This window comes from Malaclemys terrapin, chromosome 1, assembly GCF_027887155.1.
Source record: "Malaclemys terrapin pileata isolate rMalTer1 chromosome 1, rMalTer1.hap1, whole genome shotgun sequence".
Taxonomy (NCBI): Eukaryota; Metazoa; Chordata; order Testudines; family Emydidae; genus Malaclemys; species Malaclemys terrapin.
In genome coordinates this window covers 289,397,300-289,424,246 of record NC_071505.1, presented here as the reverse complement: position 1 = coordinate 289,424,246, position 26,947 = coordinate 289,397,300, and the positions used below count along the sequence as shown (strand labels likewise).

General features: G+C 42.2%; 1 protein-coding gene across 1 annotated transcript in view; it reads left to right on the top strand.

Moving 5' to 3' along the window:
- OLFM4 (olfactomedin 4) overlaps positions 1-25,132 on the top strand; it is a 31,513-nt gene extending 6,381 nt beyond the window's left edge. The window contains exons 4-7 of the mRNA XM_054013738.1: positions 424-576; positions 11,398-11,610; positions 12,413-12,566; positions 23,969-25,132. Of these exons, the coding sequence (XP_053869713.1) occupies positions 424-576; positions 11,398-11,610; positions 12,413-12,566; positions 23,969-24,771 (1,323 nt within the window). The 3' untranslated portion in view covers positions 24,772-25,132. The remainder of the gene's footprint in view (positions 1-423; positions 577-11,397; positions 11,611-12,412; positions 12,567-23,968) is intronic.
- Positions 25,133-26,947: the final 1,815 nt, after the last annotated feature.

Genomic DNA, 26,947 nt, shown 5'->3' with positions numbered 1-26,947 from the left:
TTAATGGACTAAAAGCACTAACTGGACCTGATGCAAAGACCATTAAAAGCAATGGAAAGACTCCCTATAAGATTTAATATGATTATTTCCTGCTCTGCCATTGACTCACTGTCTGATCTTAGAAAAATCATGTAACTTTCCTGTACCTCAGTTTTGCCAGTGTTAAAATAGTTATAATAGAATTTAAGTACCTCTATAGAGGTGTGGTGAAGCTTAATGAATTAATATAGGAAAATACTTTGAGTTTATTGGGAGAAACTTGTAATAATAATAATTAATAAATGCTTTCAGGGTCAGTATTATTATTAATTATTACGCTCAACTTTCCCCTGCTTGGGGACTGTTGTCAGTCCTTTGCTGTTGTTTCCTAGTAGCATATTGACAATTTTTTATTTGCTTTCTGAAACAAACTTGTTCTTACAGCCATTTGCCAACGTAACCGGCTCTTTGAATGAAAATGGAGTGTGCCAATGCTCAGTGTACCTGCCAGACACCGCGTTTCCTGTGCAGAAGGTCGAGATGCTGGAAATCACAGCCCGAGTGCTTTCTGAGAAATTTGAAATAGAACTTACTAAAGTAAGGATTTTTGGTTTTTCTTTTAAAAAAATCTACCAGTCCTATTTTTAGTGAATGTGAAACAGTCCAGCAGTCAGAACTTTGCAGGGCCTGCCTTCCAAGCACTGCAGTGAGGGGCATGTAAAAATTGTAAGGAAAAGGGTGATTAAACATAAAATGTTCAATATTGTAGCATGCAAGCAGGGCCTTATAACAACATGAGTTTCAAGTATCCTCAGGCCTCATTCCTGGGCCTATAGGCAGTCCCTATGGAGGTTCGGGGCCTGGGGCGGAAGTGATGGATTTGTCTCTTCCGGGACCTACTGCGCCAGCCAATCGCACCGGCCCGCAGGGCCTCCCAAAGCACGGGGCCCGGAGCAGTCATCCCAATTCGCCCTACCCAAGGGACAGCTCTGCCTATAGGCACATGGTGTTCTTGGAGGGATGGAGGAAGAGCTATGCTACTCTTTATGAACCATGGAACAGTCTTGTTGGCTTGTAATTGCTATATACAGTCACAGAGGAAGCCATGATTCCGGCTCCCTCCTGTGTACCAAGGTCGACGAGGGGGGGGGAAGTCGGTACAAATTACTGGAGCCCGACGGTCCAGAAGGGGGCCCGGGGTCCAGCTTCCCCCCCTCTCGTCAGCCCTGTTTAGCCGGTCCGCCCTTGCTGGGGGGCCCGAAAAAATTTTTTCACCGGGGCCCGAACCTGCTCTCGGGAGCCCTGGTTATTACTTGTATGTAACCAGCTTATGGGAGGGAATGAGGGAAAAGAGAGCAAATGTCAGCTCAGCCAGGTTGAAGCAAAAACCCACCCCCTGACCCCCTCCATTCCCATAACAGTTGAAAAAAAAATCAGTTATTTTCTCTGTCAACATCTGATGCTCTAGCAATGACTGTTGAATTATGCATTCTAGTTAAAGACAAACTCCTTACCCTTACACTACTTTGCTTGTTTGTTATGAGGATTCAGATCTCCTTTTTCTTGCAAAAATCAGGCAAAACTAGGGGACTACCGTGGTTTCTTGAGAGAAGGAGAACCTACATTTGATTTTTGCTGGTAGATGAATATTCAGGGTTTAAATTAGGTGTCCATGAGAAAGTGTTTGACTTCTCCAGGAGCCAGACATCTTAAGAAATGAAGTGTCCTTGAATTAATCAGTAGAAAAGGCACAGCAGTAAATTATAAATTCTAACCATAAATATTCATAACTCTCTTCTAGTATAATCAAGAATAGATAAGAAGTTATGCATAAAAACACAACAATGTGGGGCCATAATCCTATAGAAGGTCTTTTCAGTTAAAATAATTTGCTTTGAAATAACTAGCGCTAACGATGACATACATTCAGTTGTCAGTGAAGGTATGAAGGGGCAATTTGACAAATCTCAGTGCCTCTCGGCACAAGAGCTACCTGATCACTTTAGGAGGAATATGGAACTTGACATTAATGATCCATGAAAACACTAGGTATTTAAGGGCCCCAAAGTGCTCCCACTGTGATCAGTGGCAAAATTTCAATTGCTTGCAGTAGGACAGGATCAGGTCTATAATTCCCATCCTGAAACTTGGACTAATTCTGCAAGGCCCTCCCAGATCAGAGAGGACTGAAATAAGACCCAACTGAAGCCAATCTCCTATTGAAGTGAAACTCTGCATTGGGAGTTCTGCCTGACTAAGGACCAAGTACAGATGGCAGGAATTGGCTGATTTTTTGAAACCCTGTAGCCATTCTCTGTTAAAAAAATGGCTGGACTCTAGTGACCAGATCCTCAGCTGATGTCATTTTCTTCAAGTCAATGGAGCTCTGGCAGTGTATACCAGTTCAGGAGTTGGCCCTCACTTTTCAACTCCAGTGGGAGATACCAAAAAAAAATCTTGACCTAATCCGAGTTTCACTGCACTTTATCATGTTGAGTTTGATCAGCCAAACAGTGTTACAATGCATCCAGTTAGATATAGTGTGACAGATCCTCCAATGTGATCCCAGGCAAAGAGACATCAGGTCAGAAATGAAAACAAACAAACTGTATTTTTGTTTAACTACAGGGGTGTTACAATTTCATAGTTAGTTATTATGTTGCTTGACCATAGAACGAAAAAGATACCAGGCGTTGACTTGTTCGTCTCTGAGTTCAAGTAAAATTGAAATGTCTGGAGATGGGCAGAAGATGCTTCAATCTATGTGCATATCTGTACTTGTCTCATGTAAACATATTTCTCAGGCTCTCTTTGAAATGAGTTTCTTACCTTTCTAGTTGTAAAGATACCCCTCAGTGTGTAACCCAATGTACTGCTGTTTCCTGAAAATACTTATGGACAAAATGAAACAATAAAACCAAAAGATCTCCCAACTCATCCTAGCGATAGAGGGGTCTGAACCAAAATTCTGGGTTCCAAGCACCCCCTAACTATGAGGATGTTCAGATCTACATCCAATTTTGCAGCCCAGACTCGTCTTTACACATTATGGAGTGGGAGCGTCTACTGAACTACTGTGAAATTTGAAACAACTAGGCAAATCATAAACACGTGGATTTTGGTTTTGAATCTGAGAACCACTTTACAAAGAGGGTTGGAATAACAAACAGATCCTCAACTAATTTAAATGGATGTAGCACCATGGAAGTTAGTTTACAACTTACTAATTTACACCAGCTGAGGATGTGACCCAAATGCCATAACTATATTTCAGCATCCCATTGTGGATGGGTTCAATCTTATCTTACTTGCTTAGTCAAAACTCCATTTAAAGCTAATGGGAGATTTTCCTGAGTAAGACTTGGAGGATCCAGCCCCTTAAGAGGTGCTATACATGTATTAGAAGTCCCAGATATACAACCTGATTGAATCTTTAAGCTTTTGTCTGATCATAGGCTGCTAATTCAACAAGCAAGGGGGGCCCTTTTATAAAATCAGCAGGCAGTGAATTTCACAAAGAGATACTCTGATATTCCAAATCAGTAAAAAACTGTAGCCTGAAAATGTTGGACTAATTTTTTCATCTGTAATTATCATGATGAAAAAATTAACTTGTTAGACTAATGCAGGAATCAGCTTTGATCACAACAGTGAAGAGGAGTATGGCTCTCTTTGTGCATCTCATTAAAAGGGAAGAATAGCAACTTTAATCCAATGGGAGAATGTGCCTTTCAGTGCTTTGACCACAATGCCCAGAACATGCTTGAGCAATAAAAACAGGAAGAGCAAACACACCTGCCCAACAAAGATGAAAACTATATTCAAGATAGATTATTCTGTTGGAAATATTCCTCTTGATCTCAGGCTGGGTTATATGACATGTGGGTGGCATGCTCACCATGTGATCATGGAAGTCAGTCTTGCCTGTGGCCAATGCACTTGCACGTGAATTGCTTGCTCATTTCATTTCTATCCCCCTTTCTCTCCCTCTCCATCTTTTTTCATTTTATGCCTTCCTTCTGCTTCTTCATTCCTCCACCCCCACCCTCCACCTGCATGCTGGAGGAGTGTCTGCTTGCATGCTGAGAAACCTGTGTTGATAAATACCAGTTTTGGGTAACTGACACAATAAATGAACATTACAGATTTTCTCCCTGCCCTTTTCAGGCCCTTAGTGTGACAATGCTTGCAAAGCAGAAAAAACTAGATAGGAATTATTCTTACGCATGCCAAAAATAGATGAATTTTATATTTCTTTAAGGGTGAAATTCACCTCCTGCAGAGGTCCACCACAAGGCTTATGCACTACTCAAACCCCACTGCAAAGCTCTGTGATGAATGTGAGATGCATGGTGAATACTGATCTGTACCCCAAAATGTGGTTTATGTACTAGATTTCAGAGATGGTGTGCTGGCCTGTTAGAGGGGAGCAGATGGTTTCAACACAATCCCCCACAGGTAGATACAGTCACAAGCTATTAAGGCAAAATGGGTCTAACTGCCAAGCAATAGAGCAGCCTCATGGGAGGCATTCTCCTAGATGGCCTGGCTGGCCAACTGGGAAAAAACAGTCTGAGGTAGAAGGAAGACTGGGCATTCCGACAAAGTGGGCATTCACCCACGAAAGCTTATGCTCCAATATATCTGTTAGTCTTAAAGGTGCCACAGGACTCTCTGTTGCTGGTCTCAGACCTGAAGCTCTTACTTATGAGAGTAGCCCTTACTTATGCAGGTAGTCCACTGACTTCAACGGATTGCAGATTTGGCATATTTTTGGCAACTAGATTTTCTTTTAAAGCATTTATTTTCTTTAAGTATTTTAATATTATTAGCATTGGGATAGATACTCACATTTCTGAACGTTTGTGCCTGTGGTATAGGTAATTGTACACATCAGTACGCGTTTTCTCCACATGGTTGCCTACTTTGTGCTCACCAGTTTGCAAATGCAAATGTATTTTTGTGCATGCGGTGGGTTCATGTGCAAATTTTACAGGCACAGTTTAGACACTAACTTTTAAACATCTTCCCCACAGAGATTACTGGGGAAAGCTCCCAGCTCTCACTGGAGTAGCAAGGTAGTCAGAATCCATCCTCTCTTCAAACAACATGGATCTTGCTCTATGGACTGGTCCATGTTAGGGTGGAGGTAGGGAAATTTAGACATATCTATGGTGAATGTCCAGTCAGTTAGCTCCATATATAGAAATACAGTTAAACAGACACTATTTATTTTGATTCCAACTACAATACATTTTATTATTCCTTAGCTTGAATTTATACAGGACTAAAACTATGAGAGCCAGATCCTCAGTTGGTATAAATTGGGGACTCAGTTGGTGTAACCAGGAGATATTCAAAGACCTGAAACTCAAAAAAGAGTCATACAAAAGTGGAAACTAGGTGAAATTACAAAGGATGAATATTAAAAAAAAACAACAGAAGCATTAAGGGACAAAATTAAAAAAGGCCAACCCCCCCAAGATTAATCTAGCTAGAGACATAAAGAGTAACAAGAAAACATTTTACAAATATATGAGAAGCAAGAAGACGACCAAGGACTGGCGAGGCCCATTACTCAATGATGAGGGAAAGACAATAACAGAAAACACAGTAATGTCTGAAGTGTTAACTGCCTTTTTTTGTTTATATTTTCACCAAAAAAATTAGCAGTGATTGGATGACTAACATAGTGAACATCTGTGTAAATGGGGTAGGATCTGAGGCTAAAATAAGGAAAGAACATGTTAAGAATTAATTAGACAAGTTAAATGTCTTCAAGCTGGCAGGGCCTGATGAAATACATCATAGAATACTTAAGGAACTGGCTGAAGATATTGCTGAGCCATTAGCAATTATCTCTGAGAACTCATGGAGGATGGGAGAGATCCCAGAGGCCTGGAAAAGGGCAAATATAGTACCTATCTATAAAAAGGGGAATAAGGATAACCCAGGGAATTATAGACCAGGCAGCTTAACTTTGGTACCCGGAAAGATAAAGGAGCAAATAATTAAACAATTTGCAAGCACCTAGAAAAAATAAGGTGATAAGTAGCAGTCAATCTGAATTTGTGAAGAAAAAATTACGTCAACCTAATATCCTTCTTTGACAAGGTAATAACCTTGTGGATAGTGTGGACACAGCAGATGTGATATATCTTGATTTTAGTAAGGCTTTTGATACTGTCTCACATGACCTTCTCATAAGAAAATTAGAGATATATAGCCTAGATGAACCTACTATAAGGTGGGTGCACAACTGGTTGGAAAATTGTATACAGAGAGTATTTATCAATAGTTCACATTTGAGCTGGAAGGGCATATTGAATGGGGTCCTGCAGGAATCTGTCCTGGTCTGGTTTTATTCAATATCTTCATAAATGGTTTGGATAATGGCATAGAGAGTACACTTATAAAATATGTTGACAATACCAAGCTGGAAGGGATTGCAAGTGCTTTGGAGGACAGGATTAGAATTCAAAATGATCTTGACAAACTGGAGAAATGGTCTGAAATAAACAGGATGAAATTCAATAAAGACATATGCAAAGTACTACCTTTAGGAAGGAATAATCAATCGCACAAATACATAATGGATTTGACTGTGTAGGAACACATACTGCAGAAAAGGATCTAGGGGTTATGTGGCATCACAAATGAAACATGAGTGAACCATGTAATATTGTTGCAAAAAACCTGAACATCATGCTGGGAGGTATTAGCAGGAGTGTTGTAAGAAAGACACGAGAAGTAATTCTTCCATTCTACTCAGCACTGATAAAGCCTCAGCCGGAGTATGGTGTACAGTTCTGGGCACCACACTCTGAAAAGATGTGGACAAATTGGAGGAAGTCCAGAGGAGAGTAACAAAAATGATTAAAGGTCTAGAAAACATGACCTACAAGGAAAGATTGAAAAGATGGGGTTTGTTTAATCAGGAGAGGAGTAGACTGAGGGGGGAGGTGAAAACAGTTTTCAGGTACCTAAAAGGTTGTTATAAAGAAGAGGGTGAAAAATTGTTCTCCTTAACCACTGAGGACAGTGCAAGAAGTAATGGGCTTAAATCGCAGAAAGGGAGATTTAGGTTAGACTTTAGGAAAAACTTCCTAACTATAAAGCACTGGAATAAATTGCCTAGGGAAGTTGTGGAATCTCCATCACTGGAGGTTTTTAAGAACAGATTAGACAAACATCTTCCAGGGATGGTCTGGATCAGGGGTCAGCAATGTTTGGCATGCGGCTCGCCAGGGTAAGCACCCTGGCAGGCTGGGCCAGTTTATTTACCTGCTGACGCAGCAGGTTCGGCCGATCGTGGCCCCCACTGGCCGCGGTTTGACGTCCTGGGCCAATGGGGGCGGCAGGAAGCCATGGCCAGCACATCCCTCGCCCGTGCCACTTCCCGCCGCCCCCATTGGCCCGGGATGGCAAACCACGGCCAGTGTGGGCCGCAATCGGCCGAACCTGCCGCGTCAGCAGGTAAATAAACTGGCCCGGCCCGCCAGGGTGCTTACCCTGGCGAGTTGCGTGCCAAACGTTGCCGACCCCTGGTCTAGATAATACTTAGTCCTACCTCAGTGCAGGGTTCTGGACTGATGACCTATCTAGGTCCCTTCCAATCCTACATTTCTATGGGTTTATGCTAAATGGCTTCCCTCAGACTCAAAAAGTAGTTCAGTCACAGTTGCATAAAAAATTGTAACTCTGAAAAGAGGGTCCTCTTATCTTTGGTTTGCCTCCTTAAGCTAAATCACTGAGATTCAGTAGTCAGACACATTATTATTTGTTTAATCGATTGTATTTGCCCTGCACAAGAATTGATGTACCATTGACTAAACTCCCAAAGACCTGCCCCAGCATGTACTGAGGTTCAGTGTATATCTTGGAAAGAATTATTAGGGGGAAGTCTCTTCTCTGGTTGTTACAAAGCCCTGGTCAGAAATCTGTAGGCAATATCACCAGGACAGTAGAACAGCAAAGCTCTAGTCTTAATGAAAAACTGTACCCATGTCAAATTTTTAAAAGTCCATTTCAGAGCTGTCCTCTTGATTAAAATAAAGCTGAAAAAAATTGTGACTGGTGCAAAACACTCTTAATTCATCAGAGGAGTAGCCGTATTAGTCTGGATCTGTAAAAAGCAACAAAGAGTCCTGTGGCACCTTTAAGACTAACAGAAGTATTGGAGCATAAGCTTTCGTGGGTGAATACCTAGACGAAGTGGGGTTATTCACCCACAAAAGCTTATGCTCCAATACTTCTGTTAGTCTTAAAGGTGCCACAGGACTCTTTGTTGCTCTTAATTCATGTTAAGATAATGCAAAAGTTGCCAAATTGATTTTTAATCCAACAAATTCATTTTAAGTCTGAGAATATGCATGAGTAATTTCAGTCCAGAAGTAATATTTAGGGAAGTGATAAGCACCTGAAAATTGGGGCTTATAATGGAAATGCCTTCTAGTCCATAACTTCAGAGTTGCTAATTTGACACAATAATATAATTCTATTTATTCCTGCTGAGAGATACTTCTTACCTTTTGGAATGCCATTAAGGAAAAATGGGAACAGTTTTAAGTCATGTGGGAGGAAGATTATATCTTTCCCAAGATGTTCCATTTGTATGGAACTCAAATTTTTCAGAGAATGCTCCAAATCCACATAATGTTCTTGATATTCTTCTTCACAGTGTTTGCACCATGACCTTTACATTAGTAGAGACATGTGCAAAAGTATATTTATCCAGCCATCTGTTTAGTGGTTCCACATCTGAAGAGGCTGCTGCGCAACAGTTATTCTACCTAAAGGCTCAAATAACTATTTCACCTCAACTGGCCTTCATTTAAATCAGTTTCAGGATGGATGGATCGGATTTGTAATAGTGCACGGTGCTAAAATATCCCCTTCTTCAGGGGACTCAATTAGTTTTAATGCAGAAAAGATTAGATACTGTTTGCAGAGTATCAGGGGGTAGCTGTGTTAGTCTGGATCTGTAAAAAGCAACAAAGAGTCATGCTTCTGATGCAGTGGGCATTCACCCACGAAAGCTTATGCTTCAATACATCTGTTAGTCTACAAGGTACCACAGGACTTGTTTTTGCTAGTTGCGGAGTGGTGGCCTGACCAGTGCCCACGGAAGTCAACAGAAAGTCATCTTGGAGAAATTGGTGGATCTTTCGTTATCTTTTTCAGCCCCAGAGAGTACATCTATACAGCAAGTGGCAGGCCGCAGCAGTGAGTCTCTGAGTCCAGGTCAACAGGCTTGGGCTTGCACGCTGTGCTAAAAATAGCTGTGTAGGTGTTGCAGCTCAGGCTGGAGTGTAGGCTCTGAGGTGTAGGGAGGGGGTTATTTTTAGCACTGCTATTTTTAGCACGATAGTGAGAGCCCGCGTTTGTCGACAGGCTCAGAGACTCACAGACGGGGGCTGCGTAGACATACCCCAAAATTCTTCATGTACATCACTTATCTGAAATAATCACTGCAGATTCCCTGGTAGAATCTGGCCCCTGAAATTCTATATAATCCTGGATAAAGTTAACTCCAAGAGGGAACATTAGTGCGTGTAAGCGGGTGGCTTGCCCTGTGCAGGCTGGAGGGCCTGGGGCACAAGGCCGGATTAACCTTGTGTGGGCTTGGTGCCAAACATATTCTGGTGGGGCTAGGGTGACCAGATGTCCCGTTTTTAAAGGGACAGTCACGTGTTTTGGGACTTTTTCTTATATAGGCGCCTATTATCCCCCACCCCCTGTCGTGTTTTTTCACAGTTGCTATCTGGTAACCCTAGGTGGGGCTGTGGGTGGTTGTGTGCAGGTCACTGTGCGTTTGTGGTGGGGGAGATGTGGAGGGGCACCACAAATGGGCATAGCAGGTCCAGGGGATGCTGGGCATTGGGAGCAGAGGGGTGTTTGGGCAGGGAACCGTGGGGCACGGCCCAGGCCCGCCCCTAAGGGGAAGAGGCATGCTGGCAGCACAGGGCTGGGTGGGCCATGGTGTATCTGGCAACTGCCGGTTTGTAAACAGTGCCCTTGCACTGGGCTGGGCGGAGTGGGGACACCCCCATCATGCCATGCCCCATTGCCCCTAGCCAGCCCCTCGCTCTGGGGACCAACTTCCCCACGCCATGCTCCACTATCCCCACTGGCCCCGTTTCTGGCCGAGCGCGCCGGCTCCGGCCCCAGCGGCTCCGGCCTGGCTCGGCTTGGCTCGGGCCCCGGAGCCCCGGCCCTGGCCGAGCAGCCCCGGCCCTGGCCGAGCAGCGCTGGCCGAGCACCCCCAGCCCCGGTGGCTCCAGCCCCGGCCCCAGCGGCTCCGGCCCGGCATCAGGTGATCCCCCTATAAAAAGTAGCTGGAAGCTGAAGTGAGGGGAAAACTCAGGGAGAGCAAAGACTGCCGGGAGTGAGGAGGCTCCAGCAGAGTCCTGGGATTTGTGACTCTGGTTTATCTATACCAGTGGTGCCCAACCTTATTACACAGGAGTGCCACATAAACCTTATGTGGGCCAAACAGATTCTACATATTTTAATAAGATTTAAAGTTACATGTATTGATTTATATTTGAAGTTTAGCTTGTGTTGTATGTATTTAGATAGGTTGTTTCTATGTACAGTATTGTCTGTTTACACACTTGTGTAAACTAAAATGATGTAAACGTGATGACAAAAGGCTAATGAATTGGCCGAGTCTGGACCACGGGATGTGAATAGCAATGCGCACCAGGATGCTGAACTGTAACTCACTCGTGTAGATGCTGCAGGTGCAACCCATAAGGTTCCTAGTTTGCCTTCATGTCATCCTCTTCAAACAGGACTACATTAATGGGAAGAAGGAACCTTTTAGTTCACACCCCTGGCATCCACACAGGGGAGTTACAGAGTAGTTCTTTGGTGCTCCCTGCAGTCCGAACCACAGGTCAGTACAGATGTAGCCTAAGATTCCAGCTAGGAAGTGCTGGCAATAGCCTGCTAAGGCAGGGAAGACCCTGAGAGAGCAGGGGAAAGACAGCCAAAGTTCTCCAAGCAGGGAGGCTTGGGAGCAGGAAGAGAAACGTTTGCTTGTTGGACTTTAATTTGGGACTCTGAGTTTTATTTTGAGTTTGTTTTGTGAATAAACCTAGGTTCCAATGAGGGGTATTTTGACACCAGAAAAGGAGTGTGGAGTCTTCATAAGGGGCCCTTGAGGGGGAAACACGCAGGTGCTGCAGGGTGACCTCTGGCCATAGGGGCTTGCTCACAGTGTGGTTGCTCTTGTTACAGTGAGGAATAAAAAAGTGAAAATTATGAATGAAATTCTGCCTTCAGTAATGCACAGGGGTAAATGAAGGCAGAATTTGACAAATTTATATATAAATGCATGTAATAAAGATGTCAAACATGCCTGTTATATTTGTTCAGCTGAACTTGAAAGTGTGCTTGTTTTTTTTTTTTTAGGTTAGCCAATATACCAAAGCAATTGAAATATATGAACAGAAAATCCGAAACCTAACCATCAAGGTGGAACATATGGAGTCAACCAGTGTTTCTTACACTGAGTTGGACTTTCAGTTACTGAAACTGGAAATCAATGAAATGCAGAGACTGGTCACTCAGCTGAAATCCACACTTGTTGGAAGCAATGTGATTGTTGAACAACTATACGTGGAGGTAGAGTATGAGGGTTATTCTGCCATTCAGAAACATTCAGTTCTCTGTTACACCAGTGAAATTTGGAATGTCTCTACTATTGTCAGTGGAGTTAGTCTGGATTTAAATCAGTGTAAATTAAAGCAAATCTTGGCCTTAAGCATGTTTCTTCATATATAGCAAAAAATGGCAATTTTTATCGTTTGTGTGACAAAGTTAAAGTTCTTGGATGCTGCTATATTAAATAAATATGCTGTCTAAATTATTATAATAAATATTAATTTATGGGCACCTATGCCTGAAAGCTTCTGTGCTCTAATAAACATAATTAAAAATTTAACATTTTATGGTAGTGACCCGATTAATATAAAATCAAGAACTGGAAAAGACTCATACCTTCCCAATATTCAATAAATCAAATTTTCAAAATTATCACTCATTCACCTGGAGTGAATAATTGTTTTTGATAGTAAGTAAAATATCATTAGTTTCTTCACTGTCCTCTTCAACATTAAATGAGTGTGTGAGTAGATTATTTATCTAGGCAGGTAAGTTTTCAAGACATATCTGCAAGGCTGAAATCATTTATAGGTAACAGTTAATAACCAAGTAAGCCTTATTGGATATTTTGGGGTGATCTTTAGCATTACGGTATATGATTGAGTGCTAAAATCTCAAACATTTTCTTGTGGTTACACACATCCGCACGAGACCTGATGTTTATGCTAAAACATATTCTTGTGAAATGATAAATTCAGCCTAAAATATTTGTGAAATAAATTTGACTGTAATTTAAAGTCATGCTAAATTTTTATTTCTCCAGATTAGGAATCTGACTGTTATGGTAAATGATCTGGAATCATTGGACAAAAACAATATCCTTGCAATCCGTCGAGAAATTGTGACACTGCAGAATCGATTGAAGGAATGTGAAAAGGATAGAAATCAAACCACTCCACCCTCCTATTTCCCACCAGGTAAGCATTCCGTGTATAAATCACATGAGAAAGGATGGTAGAAGTAGGAAGAAGACTGAGTTAAATTAAATGACAATAAAGCACAGGTCAAAAAGTAACATTTTGCCCTTCTTCCAAACTCTCTTTTGGTGGTATAATATAAGAACATAAGAATAGCCATATTGGGTCAGACCAAAGGTCCATATACCCCAGTATCCTGTCTTCCAACAGTGACCAATGTCAGGTGCTCCAAAGGGAATGAACAGAACAGGTAATCATCAAGTGATCTCTCCATCCCTACCCATCCTGGCTAATAGCCATTGATGGACCTATCCTCCATGAATTTATCTAGTTCCTTTCTTAACCTTGTTATAGTCGTGGCCTTCACAACATCCTCTGGCAAGGAGTTCCACAGGTTTACTGTGCGTTGTGTGAAAAAATACTTCCTTTTGTTTGTTTTAAACCTGCTGCCTATTAATTTCATTTGGTGACCCCTAGTTCTTGTGTTATGAAAAGGAGTAAAAAACACTTCCTTATTTACTTTCTCCACACCAGTCATGCTTTTATAGACCTCTATCATATCCTTAGTAGTCTTTTTTCAAAGCTGAAAAGTCCCAGTCTCTTATTAATCTCTCCTCATATGACAGATGCTCCACACCCCTAATAATTTTTGTTGCCCTTTTCTGAACCTTTTCCAATTCCAATCTATCTTTTTTGAGATGGGGTGACCACATCTGTATGCAGTATGCAAGATGTGGACGTACCATGGATTTATATAGAGGCAATAGGATATTTTCTGTCTTATTATCTATCCCTTTCTTAATGATTCCCAACATTCTGTTTGGTTTTTTGACTGCCGCTGCACATTGAGTGGATGTTTTCAGAGAACTATCCACAAAGACTTTAAGATCTCTTTCTTGAGTGGTAACAGCTAATTTAGACCCCATCATTTTATACGTATAGTTGGATTTATGTTTTCCAATGTGCATTACTTTGTACATTGACGGGGCCACTTAGGGATCTGGGGCAAAATCAGTACTTGGTCCTGCTAGTGAAGGCAGGGGGCTCGACTCGATGACCTTTCACGGTCCCTTCCAGTTCTAGGAGATAGGATATCTCCATTTATTTATTTATTTATTGAATTTCATCTGCCATTTTGTTGCCCTGTCACCCAGTTTTGAGAGAGATGTTTTTTCTGACTAACTCTGATCATGATTAACTTCTGTTAAAGTGATTTGTGTCTTGTCAGCATCACTCTACTGCTGCTTGGGAAATTTGAGAAGCAGCTGATGCATGGCGCTGTTTGTATGCAGACTCAAGAAGACAAAATTGCGTAGTTTACATTTTTCATTAATATGCAGAAATTTATTCTAACACATAAAGGCTAGAATCTTAGGGTGAAATCCTAGTCCCATTGAACTCAGTGGGAGTTTTGCCATTGTCTTCAATGGAGCCAGGATTTCACTCTTTTTTTTTTTTTAAAGAAAGTTTAAATTCTGTAGCAATTGATAGCTCTCCTTAAGGGAAAGCTTCCCAGTCACTAATGAGTAGGCAAGAGGATTTTTCAAGCAGTGTTACTCCCTTTGTATGCATTTTTATGTCTTCTTTTTGCCAAATTATTTTAAAGCAGAAGGTATTACAATGTTCATAATACAATGGGGGAAGAAGACTGCTTATTCACCGATACCTAACAATTTGGCTAGCAAATCAGAGGTGAACCAGACTACTAACAAAGAGTTTGGAGAAACCTTTGAACAAAGCAGAGCACTTTCCACTGTACAGATAGTTCACGTATTACCTACCGGTACTTGCCTCCTACCACCTTCAGGTCAGTTATTTCAAGCTTCCCATTAGCAGGAGAGAGGAACTGGTAGAAGTAAAAGTTTTCCCTCTGCGGCCTCTTCAGGTCTTGCAGCCAGTACAGTTTGTCTCTGATAGGAAAAATGAACAGCACTTTCTCTGTTGGGTCAGATGATGCGGGGGTGGGGGGAGGGAAATACACTCTAAAGTCCTTTGCTAATCCTTAGGAAAGGCTTACCAATTGTTCAGTGGAAAGTGTAGGGTTTAAAAAAGCATTTGAAGGGCATTTCATTGATTTATTGAGGGTGATGGTGTGTAGAGAGAGGCTGCCTCTTTCTTCTCAAGCCTGAGAACAAGTCTTTCTTACAGTTAAAAAGTGCTAAAACCTTTAACCATAGTGCTGTGTTCAGCAGGTGTATGTAAGAGGAAGAGGGGCTCATTTCAGGGTTAGTGGACTGGACCTCTTTCTGGTTGACTTGAATGTGGCATGCCTGCAGGGCACACAGGGCCAGCTCCAGGCACCAGCTTGGCAAGCAGGTGCTTGGGGCGGCCACTCCGGAGAGGGGCGGCAGGTCCAGCTATTCGGCAGCAATTCGGTGGACAGTCCCTCACTCCCGCTCGGAGCGAAGGACCTTCCACCGAATTGCCGCCGCAGATCGCGGCTTTTTTTTTTTTTTTTGGCTGCTTGGGGCAGCCAAAATCCTGGAGCCAGCCCTGAGGGCACAGCAGCTTTCTTAGCACCGGGAATGACATGGAAGGCCAGCTCCTCAGCTGGCATAAGTTGCCATAGCTCCATTGACTTTGGTTGGACTATGACAGTTTATACCAGTTGAGGACCTAGCTGATTACTTTTTGGATGGTTTCTGGGTTCAATTCCCCCATTGGCACAGAGGCTTCAGAAGGCCCCTACTGCAATGAAACCTCAGTGGTTCTCTTGTTTGAGGGGTGTGTGAAGTGTGGAGAGGCCATAGGGAGGGACTCTGTACGTCTTGTGAACGGTAGAGGTAACTTGCCACCAATTTCAAATAGGTCAAAACAAGGTTTGGTGGGAGTTTGGGAGCAGGGTGGGATTGTGATTTCTGGATGTGCCATTAGGGGGAGATCCAATGACAATAAACCATGCTGAAGGGGAGTATATCAGTGCCATGGTTCCTACTCCAGCCCAAGACTGGAATAGCAACTATGGTGAGCCTGGGAATTTTCCTGTCTATTAGGGAGTGGAGTTGCTCAGCTACTACTGTGTAAATACCTAGATAGAGACAAAGATTCAGTTCCCTAACCTGCTGAATAATTGACCACACAAAGCCTGCTTAGCCTGACTTTGGTGGGGAGGGAAAGAAGGAAGGGGAACAGATGAATTGCACTCTCTTTGCAGTGGGTGCAATCTTTCATTTCATGTCATATTGTTCAAAACTTTCTACACTGATTGCACACAGTACAGTTCATTTCCTTAACAGAGAGAAAGTGGGAGGGAGAAGTTGCTGTTTGGGAACAGGGGGTGAATAAGTGAGCTTGGTGGATTTCCTGGATGGGTTCCTCTGGAGGATGCGAATAGTTGCACACACTAGACTATCAAAACTCCCTAGCACGCCTTTAAGCAGTTACACACAGATTTCCATACATTTCCTCCACAACTTTGATTCCTGTCAAACCACTTCCTCTGCTTTTGGCTCATACTATATTTATAATATTTGTATTACACTGATCCTTTGTCCTGCTTTCACATCTGTTCCCCCCCCTCCCCTACTTCGTATTTTGGTTGGGTAAAGTGGACTTGGGAGAGCCTGAAAAATCCCTAACTTGTCTAAGGAGGGTTTAATTAAAGTTACTTGCTCTTGCTTTTTGGAATACAGCCCCTCAAACACTGCATCCCAAGGTGCTGCTCACTGACACGCTGTGTAGCGAGAGCAGGCCTATTCTCAAGCAACCTATCAGAAAGTAAGTACTGCTCTCCATCTGGCCTGCTCTCTGACTGCAGTTTTCTAGTGCATGGCCCAGTCCGAGATGGGATTCAGTAAACGTGTTGATAATAAAAACTCATTACTTTTACCATGCCTGCAGCAGTTTCCAGCACCTCTGTCACTATTTACTGCCCCAAATCAGCAGAAACTTATCCAACCTCTTCCCATCCCTTTGACAAACTGAATGACTGTCTCTCATTTGTGTTGATTTCAACTGATTGCATCAGGGCAGGAGTACAGAGACGAGTTCAGTGAGGGCTCAGCAGCCGGCTTTTTGTCACACTGGATTAAAATTATCTGGTAGTCAGCGGAGAGTCATGAGCCAAATGAGACATTAACAGGCAAATGGAAAGGCAAAGCTGGTTTTTTCCCCCGTTGTGCCTTCATGGACTAATATACCAGACTTCAAGTTATTGGCAAACAGCTCTCACCAGGGTGGGAACATGGAATTAGCCTCCATGGAAGCTCAGGCATCTTGGTATGAGGGTCACACTGATTTCATGCCCCCTCCCCATCTAAATAAAGCTGGGATGTAGGAAAATAAATGCCTATAGTCTGGTTGTCTTTTGGGGTAAGGTACCAGTTATCACTTGAAATGTTAATGCCTTAGTTACAGATATGTTTATTTAGAGCTGGATATTTCCATGGTGTTTGTACAAACACAGGCCCACTCCAAAAAGCTGATCTGGGTGGATGGATCCCTGTGCCCCTGATATCAGTGGGAATCAATGTGGGTATAAGGATCTGCCTGCATGGGCCAGATCACAGGAGTAGGACCAAAATATAATATGTTCCTTTCCCCAGAGAGCTTACTATTTCTGGGTTGGATGGTGTCCCAGCCCTTTGGAAGAGGTGGCACATTGCCGGGCTGCCCCAGGAGCAACACAGGAAAAATTGTGGTGCAAGGAGCCACATTTTCCCTTTCTGCCTTGTTCTTCAGGGGGCACAGGCAATGTTCCCTCTACTTTTTTCCATTCATGTGAGGAATGAATTTTGTTATGTGCACCAAATTATCGAGGTAATGTGTGGATGTTTGCTATCAGTAGAAACAAAATACTTAGATATAATATATATATTTAAAAAGTTACCATAGGGATAATTACTCCATCCAGGACAGGTTAGGCATTTTAGAACTCACTACTCAAAGCATTAAATTTAAGCGTAAGAGAAATAAAAATTATGAAATGCACAGATGAGTCAAAAAACTCAAATAACAGCATGTTGAAAGAATAAAATTACAGAGACTATGTGTGCATTGCAGGAAGTATTAAGAAGTAACAGCAACAACAACACCACAAGTATGTGTTGGGAAGTGAGTGTGAAAGACACACACACACACACAGTGTGTGTGTGTGAGTGAGAGAGACACAGTGTGTGTGTGTGTGTGTGTGTGTGTGAGACAGACGCTGCCCCTTTAAGTATGCTGCCCCTTTACGTAGATCGGCACTCACCAGTCTGAAGCCTGTTTGTTCAGACACAGCAGCAGCCACCAGCAAGCTCCGTCCCAGTTCTGAGCTCTGTCGTGTCCCTCCCCCGCTCTGCAGAGATGGGATATAGGGATGGTGGGGCAGGGGAGGGGGACACCCTGACATCACACCCCTCCTCTCCTCCTGATCTGCACAGCAAGCAGGAGGCTCCCGGGAGGAGCTGGCCAGGGACTCCCAGGCATAGGGCAGGAGCAGTGCAGCAGTGGGGGGAAGAGGGCACCTAAAGCGCGCGGCACTTGATAGACTGCTGGGCGGCCGCCTGGCCGCGCAGCTTAGAGGGAACTATGGGCACAAGGATATCAATTCACTGCAGTCACAACCCCCAGCCTGCCAGCTTAGCTGTGGTGACTGGCACACTGGGGCTATGGAGCCATGGCTTCCCGCCTTTCCATGCTCACTCCTCTGCCCCTCAGAAGTGGGTTAGCAAGCAGACATGCAGCGCCACTTCCCCCTGCGCATCCTGACCCAAAGTCTGGGTAGCCTGTGTGGGGGAATAAAGTGTATGTGTTTTCTTAGCTCCCTCTACCTTATTCCCCCACGTGAACATGCAGCCCACCTCTGAAAAAGAGACAAGACACGGCTTTAGCCCTGGGACTTCAATGATCAGACGTCTAACACAGTAAAAAAGGAGTTAAAATGCTAAAGTCTGAATAATTCATAGGGATTTATTTCGAGTGCCGCCCAATATTTACAAAATGACATGACACTTTGTTTCTTTTGTGTATCTTTTTCCACAAGATCCAGACAGGAAGGCAAGTTAAGATTAAATAAACAACAATGAGTTCCTCTGAACCTGTGCAGAAGACAGATAACCCACCCTGACTACCACAGAGGTTTTTTTTTTAAAACTCTTTCTGGGAAAGTTTTCAAAAATCAAAATCAAACATCCACTGTATGGAACTTCACACAATTTCTCATGTCATTAAACTAAACATGCTCCTAACTTTATTTTAATAATTCATACATGGTTTCATAAATAAGAAACAAACAAGTGTTCAGCAGAGAGATCTCTTTAAGGGAAGAAATAATAATTTATTATTTCTTTTGTAAGAAACGGTCTCTCTGCTGAACACACGTTTGTTTTTTATTTATGAAACAGTGCATGAATTATTAAAATAAAGCTGGATTGGGTTCAGTTTAATGACATGAAAAATTATTTGAGGTTGCATATATATGAGTTTAGTAGTACCTCAGTACCAGCAATATTATTTGGAACAAATCAGATTTATAGAAGCACTTAATAACCATTTAATTTTGAAATAAGATTGCTGTGAGTTAAATTCAATAATAGATTCAATATGTCGACAGTTAAGAACAAACCATAATGCCGGAGGTAGCGATACACAATAGAGATATAAGGCAAATGGCTCAAATTGATTTATGGAGTTGGCAGGCTGCAAGCCACTGTGCATCATCATCTGCATTATCTTTCTTGCACTGCATTAGCTGAGGTATGAGCACCTCCAAACATCAGTATGTGTGCCAAGTACCGAGGCCATGCTAATTGCCATTTGCAGAGCTACAGCCTGCCTGGCCAGACAGTGCCTGCATTGTGTGCTATATCTGGAAATGAGGTCTCAGGTCTCAGCGGTCCATTCCCAGTCAGTAAAGCACTTAAGCACGTGTTTAAATGCTTTGCTGAATCTGAGCCTAGAATTCTGATTTGCTATAATTGGAGCATTATTTGATAGTTTTTTCAACGAGGGAGCAAAACCCAGGGCTACACCATCTTCTAGCACTGTGTCCTCAGAGAAAATTGATCCAGGGGAAGTTACAGTGGCACAGAATGGCTGTAACCTCTGCTCTGGCCAACCAAGCCCCACAGATGGCTGGTGCTGACCAAGAAGGGGCATGACCCAGGTGGCCAGGGGAGGCAACAATTCAGCACAGTCTCTCTGCAGCTTCCATCAGCAGGGCTCCATAGAAGCCCCACGAAGAAATGAAATCTGCCTCCCACCCCCCACAGTGAGGGCAGTGAGTGAATTCCTGATCCCCACCTGCTTTGGCACCAGGGGTCAGGCTGGGCTAGGGAGATGTGGGAAAAGCTATACAACAGAAGAAAGGAGACAGCGGAGCTTAGGAAAGGTGGAAAGACAAAAGGAAGGGAGACATGGTGAGTTTCACTGCAAAACCGTATTTCATAGACTGCTACAAATGTTACAATTACAGTTAAATGCACATTAATATTGGATTCTGCAGATGTTACCAATAGTTAGACTGAAAGGCCAGAAAGACACTGTCCTGCCTCTAGGGCAATGCATCCCTCTATCTAGATGTCGATAAATCATCCCTGCCAGGGATGACTTTGATCCCTCTATATCTGAAGAAGAAATGTTTTGCATTTGTAAGCGCCAGTTTTCTCCAAGTGGCAGGTGTGTTCCAATCATTTCCCAGAGAGAGCATCTTCAGACCGGCCATAAGGGGTTTCCCCCCCTCTGCATATTGCTTTGTATTTTGTGGACTGTTCAGAAGATGTTTCTGGCCAAAGGAACCTGCTCGTCTGGGTCTGTCAGTGGCAGTATGCGTTTCCCTATTCTACTCCATGGGTGCTCTTCAACCCTCCTTAAGGGGGTCAGCTTTAGGTATGAGAGCATAGTTCTGTCTTTGTGTTATCTCAGTTCTCAATGCTAATAAGGGGGTGATGGTGTTATTTGTGCTGTGGCTACTTCTCTATTAGGAATAGATTAAGGCCAGCAACTCTTTTCATATAGGCTTGCAAACAGCCATCAAATGATATTCACTGAAAAGATAAAATATCATGAGTGATGTGGAGCAAGTAGACAAGGAAAAAAGTTATTTACTTATTCCCATAATACAAGAACTAGGGGTCACCACATGAAATTAATAGGCAGCAGGTTTAAAACAAATAAAAGGAAGTTCTTCTTCACACAACGCACAGTCAACTTGGAATTCCTTACCTGAGGAGGTTGTGAAGGCTAGGACTATAACAGCGTTTAAAAGAGAACTGGATAAATTCATGGAGGTTAAGTCCATTAACGGCTATTAGCCAGGACGGGTAAGGAATGGTGTCCCTAGACTCTGTTTGTCAGAGGGTGGAGATGGATGGCAGGAGAGAGATCACTTGATCATTACCTGTTAGGTTCACTTCCTCTGGGGCACCTGGCATTGGCCACTGTCGGTGGACAGGATACTGGGCTAGATGGATCTTTGGTCTGACCCAGTATGGCCGTTCTTATGTTCTTAAGTGACTTGTGTCAAAGATACACCCCTCCCCCACTAGAGCATGTGCAACCTCTACACTGATTTAGGTGTTTATTATGTAATCAGCTGGTGCCATGAATTGATCAATTAATAGAAACATGAAACTCAGGTCTTGGCAGGTAAAATGTCCTTCATCTCTAAGAAGGAGGGAGCATTATCTAGTGGTGAAAGCACCCTAGTTAAGAAATGTTTGTTCTAGTCTTGGCATTGCCACTCACTTGCTGTGTGACCTTGTGCAGGTCACTTAGCATCTGTGTCTCAGATGACCATATTTTTAAAGGAAAAAGAAATCTGGCACATGTACATGGTGACATCTTTTAGGGCTGGAAAGAGTCAGACAAAAGGACACTTTTATTTTAAAGTGTGCTGGTGTCACCACGGCCAGCTTCTGACTCAGAGAGGGACATGTGTATTTTGGAGTGGAGGATTTTTTCAATTTTTAAATCAGCTTCTGTACCGAATGACTGGAGGATAGCTAATGTGATGCCAATTTTTAAAAAGGGCTCCAGAGGCGACCCCGGCAATTACAGGCTGGTAAACCTGACTTCAGTATCGGGCAAACTGGTTGAAACTATAGTAAAGACCAAAACTGTCAGACACATAGATTAACATAATTTGTTGGGGAAGAGTCAACATGTTTTTTGTGAAGGGAAATCATGCCTCACCAACCTACTAGAATTCTTTGAGGGGGTCAACAAGCATGTGTACAAGGGGGATCCAGTGGATATAGTATATTTAGATTTTCAGGAAGCCTTCGACAAGGTCCCTCATTGAAGCCTCTGAAGCAAAGTAAGCAGTCAAGGCATAAGAGGGAAGGTCCTCTCATGGATTGGTAACTGGTTAAAAGATAGAAAACAAAGGGTAGGAATAAATAGTCAGTTTTCAGAATGGAGAGAGGTAAATAGTGGTGTCCCCCAGGGGTCGGTACTGGGACTAGTCCTATTCAACGTATTCATAAATGATCTGGAAAAAGGGGTAAACAGTGAGATGGAAAAATTTGCAGATGATACAAAACTACTCATGATAGTTAAGTCCCAGGCAGACTGCAAAGAGCTACAGAAGGTCTCTCAAAACTGAGAGATTGGGCAACAAAATGGCAGATGAAATTCAATGTTGATAAATGCAAAGTAATACTCATTAGAAAACATAATTCCAACTACACATATAAAATGATGGGGTCTAAATTAGCTGTTACCACTCAAGAAAGAGATCTTGGAATCATTGTGGATAGTTCTCTGAAAACATCCACTCAATGTGCAGCGGCAGTCAAAAAGGCAAACAGAATGCTGGGAATCATTAAGAAAGGGATAGATAATAGGACAGAAAATATCCTATTGCCTCTATATAAATCCATGGTACATCCACATCTTGAATACTGCGTACAGATGTGGTCGCCCCATCTCAAAAAAGATATATTGGAATTGAAAAAGGTTCAGAAAAGGCAACAAAAATTATTAGGGGTGTAGAGCGTCTGCCATATGAGGAAAGATTAATAAGAGACTGGGACTTTTCAGCTTGAAAAAAAGACGACTAAGGGGGGATATGACAAGAGGTCTATAAAATCATGACTGGTGTGGAGAAAGTAAAGAAGGAAGTGTTATTTATTCCTCATAATGCAAGAACTAGGGGTCACCAAATGACATGAATAGGCAGCAGGTTTAAAACAAACAAAATGAAGTATTTTTTCACACAACGCACAGTAAACCTGTGGAACTCCTTGCCAGAGGATGTTGTGAAGGCCAAGACTATAACAGGGTTCAAAAAAGAACGAGATATATTCATGAAGGATAGGTCCATTAATGGCTATTAGCAGGGCAGGGATGGTGTCCTTAGCCTCTGTTTGCCAGAAGCTGGGAATGGGCAATAGGGAATGGATGACTTGATGATTGCCTGTTCTGTTCATTCCCTTTAGGGCACCTGGCATTGGCCACTGTCAGAACACAGGATACTGGGCTAGATGGACCTTTGGTCTGACCCAATATGGCCGTTCTTATGTTCCAATGATGTAGTGTTCTGCGTTCATTGTGAAACATGAACATGAACAGCTCATTCCACTGTGCTGGTTGTTCTCAGTAAACAGTGTAAATTCTACTCAGCATAGCAATACATCTTGAACAAGCATTGTGTAGCTATAAAAAACGAAACATTTTGGCTGATGAAATGGAAAAAAAACCACCAGAATATTTTAGTCATCCTGAAGCTCCTGTGACATCATAAGAAACACCAGGACTGTCCTGTTTAAACTATGTAAGGTCACTTTATAGTTACCTCACATGTAAACTGGGGATATTTAACTCCAGCTCACAGAGCTGTTGTAAGGCTATGCTCATTAATGTCTGAATTGCTTTGAGAGCTTCAGATGGAAGGTACTGTGAAGTATTGTTTTAAAGTGGTGATTTTGACAGCAGCATGCTAATCTGAAATGAGCCTCTAGAACTAGCGCTGCTAATTCTCCCTCCAACTTCTAAAACTCACTGTTGTACAATGAGACAAGATGTTCCTTTTTCTTGTTTCCTATATTCTCAGAATTATGCTCCACTGCAGGAGCCAATGACCTAAAATGCTTCTGAAATTGTATTTTCTATGTGATTTCCCAACCCATCTGATCATAAACTGATCATTTATCTGAAACAGAAGCTGATCACGTATATACTGCGAGTGAGTACTGACTGAAAACAGAGGTCCCTATAATTTGGTGCTGGATTGTTGGCTGTTTTTTTAGTATGACCCCCGTTCTAGTGGTATGGGCCTTTGACTGCTGTATCTCAGTCAGACTGGAACAGCTACAGTAATGAAATCCGTGTGCTGTTTACATGGTGCAAAGCAAGTCGTTGACAAAGATATGTATGTATTTCTGTCCTTGCAACTAACCTGATTCTTATAAAACACACACTGTAAATCCTCTCCCCTAATCATGCCATTTGAAAAGCCCGCATTTTCTTTTTGCTTACAGGTAGTTGTGGTCATGGTGGAATTGTGAATATCAGCCAGCCCTATGTTGTACAGCTGAACTGGAGAGGATTTTCCTTCAAATATGGTGCCTGGGGTAGGGATTACTCTCTTCGGACGCCAGAGAAGGACCTATACTGGGTTGCACCTTTGAACCCAGATGGGAGAATCTTGGAATATTACAGACTTCATAATTCCTATGATGATTTGCTGCTATTCAAAAACGCTAAAGAAAGTAGAATTGCATACGGGGAAGGCAGTGGCATTGCAGTTTACAATAATTTCATGTATTATAATATATATAGTACAAGAGATATGGGCAAGCTCGATTTAAACACAAACACATTGGCTTTGAGGAAAACTCTGCCAAACGCTGCTTATGGTAACCGTTTCTCTTATGCTGGTGTTGGGTGGCAAGATATAGACTTTGCTGTGGATGAAAGTGGATTATGGGTAATTTATTCAACCGAGGAAAGCACGGGTAACATTGTGATTAGCAAACTCAATGAGACCACACTTGATGTGCTCCATACTTGGAAAACAAGGCAGTACAAGCCATCTGTTTCTAACGCTTTCATCATATGTGGTGTTCTATATGCCACAAGACCTGTCAGCACTAGGAAAGAGGAAATATTTTACATGTATGACACCAACACTGAACAGGAAGGTAGAATTAGTATAATTATGGACAAAATGTTAGAAACAGTTCAGAGTATCAACTATAATCCCTCAGACCAAATCCTGTATGTTTACAATGATGGCTACCTTGTTAGATACAATCTGATTTTTCAACCTGCGTTACACTGATATGAATTTACATAACGGCTAGAGACCATAGAAAGTCCAATTTTATATCCCTGTGGACAATGTTAATGTCCTAATCCTCCCAAGAGTAGCTACTGGGCCTAGGGTTTATTACCATGAGCTGTCCCAGTGAAGGGATTACTTACACTAATAACCTCTATGCCTGGTAATAACTAGTTGCAAGATTGGGTTCTTAGCTTTTTAACTGGTGTTTAGATTCAATGGTGACAGGTGTACTAGAAATGCCTCTGCTGTAAAGATAAATAGATGACTTATTGATGGACAGAACATGCATAGCAATAGGCTCACACACTGATGTGCATTTGGAGGAATGTCTGTATTTGGATAAAACATGGAAACTGAACTGCTGTTTTGTCATCAGTGCTCAAAATATGGAAGGCCATAAATATATTAATCACTGGCCTCAATTACTAAAAGATTAATATTAGAGGAGAATTAAGACTTGATCTTCAAAGAGCAGACCATCGGTTAAGATGAAGCTATGCAAACGGTTGCCATGGCGCCTTCCTTTCAACCCATCAATGTATTTTAGATGGCAGGGCTCCAATGGACTACTTTCCTAAAAAGAAGAACAGGAGTACTTGTGGCACCTTAGAGACTAACAAATTTATTAGAGCATAAGCTTTCGTGGACTACAGCCCACTTCTTCGGATTGCACTCCTGGGAAAAAAACCTTACCCATTTTTGGACGGTTGCATTTTCTTAGCACTGTGTCCTGGGAGCATGAGCCATACCCCACTGAAAACCCTGGAAAGAGTTCCATTGACTTTAATAGTCTCTGGCAGTCCCTTGGCGTATGCCATATGCTGCAGTAGAGCAGAAACTATGCCACCCTACATGCTTCCATTTAGCATTCTGCAATTTACTGTGACCTCCATTAGCATCTTTCAAAAACACTCCGAAAACAAGGAGCCAAAATTCATTTCCAGTATAACTCCATTGGCTTCAATTATTTTACATTGGGGGGGTGAATCTGGCACATGATTTGTCCGTTACAGAATACTGAAGTTAGGAAAAAAATCAGTCAGATGCTCTTTATTTTTAAAATGCCACATAATATTTTTTATCAATATCTGTACTGTAATCATGTCAGAAATACTGACGTGTACAATTATGAAAATGCAGTGAATGCTTGCTGGTTTTATTTTATTAACCCTATCTTTGTTTTCTTATAACCTGGATCAGTAGATGTGAAGGATTAATTTTTGTTTAATTAAAAAGTGTTCTAAAAATCCAAACCCTACAGTTATTTAAGTCATTATGCGACAGCTGGGAAACTTTTGGGATGCAGCAAAAAGCCAGCTTGACCAAACAATATTGGAAACAGAGATCATCATACTCCATAGCTCCTAGAACAACACAAAGGTGTGAATCAATCTGTCAGTAACTAGATGAGGGACTTTATTTCCACCCATTGAAATATGTTCATCAGTTAGATTAACATTCAAGTAAAATCTCAACTTGGTGGAGAGAGGTCTGAGGCTGATGACCCATCTTTAAGTCAGGTGCTGCCGTTTACCAGGTATCTGCATCTGTTTCCTGAAAATCTGTGAAATAAATTTGAAAGCCAGCCAGCACTGGCACAGTAATCTGATCCATGAGCATGGGCCTATAAGGAATTCACAATAGCCCTACCGAAGGATGTTTAAAAATAAAAAAGCTAATAGAATATTTCTTGCTTCACATTTTTTGGCGAACCAATAATTCCCAAGGGTTGCCCTAATCACATGCATCTCTATATGGCAGCTCTATATGGCATCACATTTTAAGGAGAAATTTGGGGCTAGATCCACAAAGTGGACTTAAAGTTAGGTGTTGCAACACTGAACCTAGGTCCCCTGCCACTTACTGGAATCTTCTACTCTGACTCAGGTACACAGGCTCCCCATAAACCAGTGGTTCCCAAACTTTAACAACCCACGAATCCCTTTCACTAAAATGTCAAGTCTCGTGAACCACTTCCTAAAAATGAATATTTCCAGGGATTTTCTCCCTTACCTCAGCGTAAATTATAAAAGCAGTGATCATGGAAATTTAAAATTTGTTTTTATGACATGCTTATTACACACTATTAATTATTATTTATCATTACAATATTTTTATTACATTATGAAAACGGGAACACCCTTCCAAGATCTCACTTTTGTAGCTTGTATCA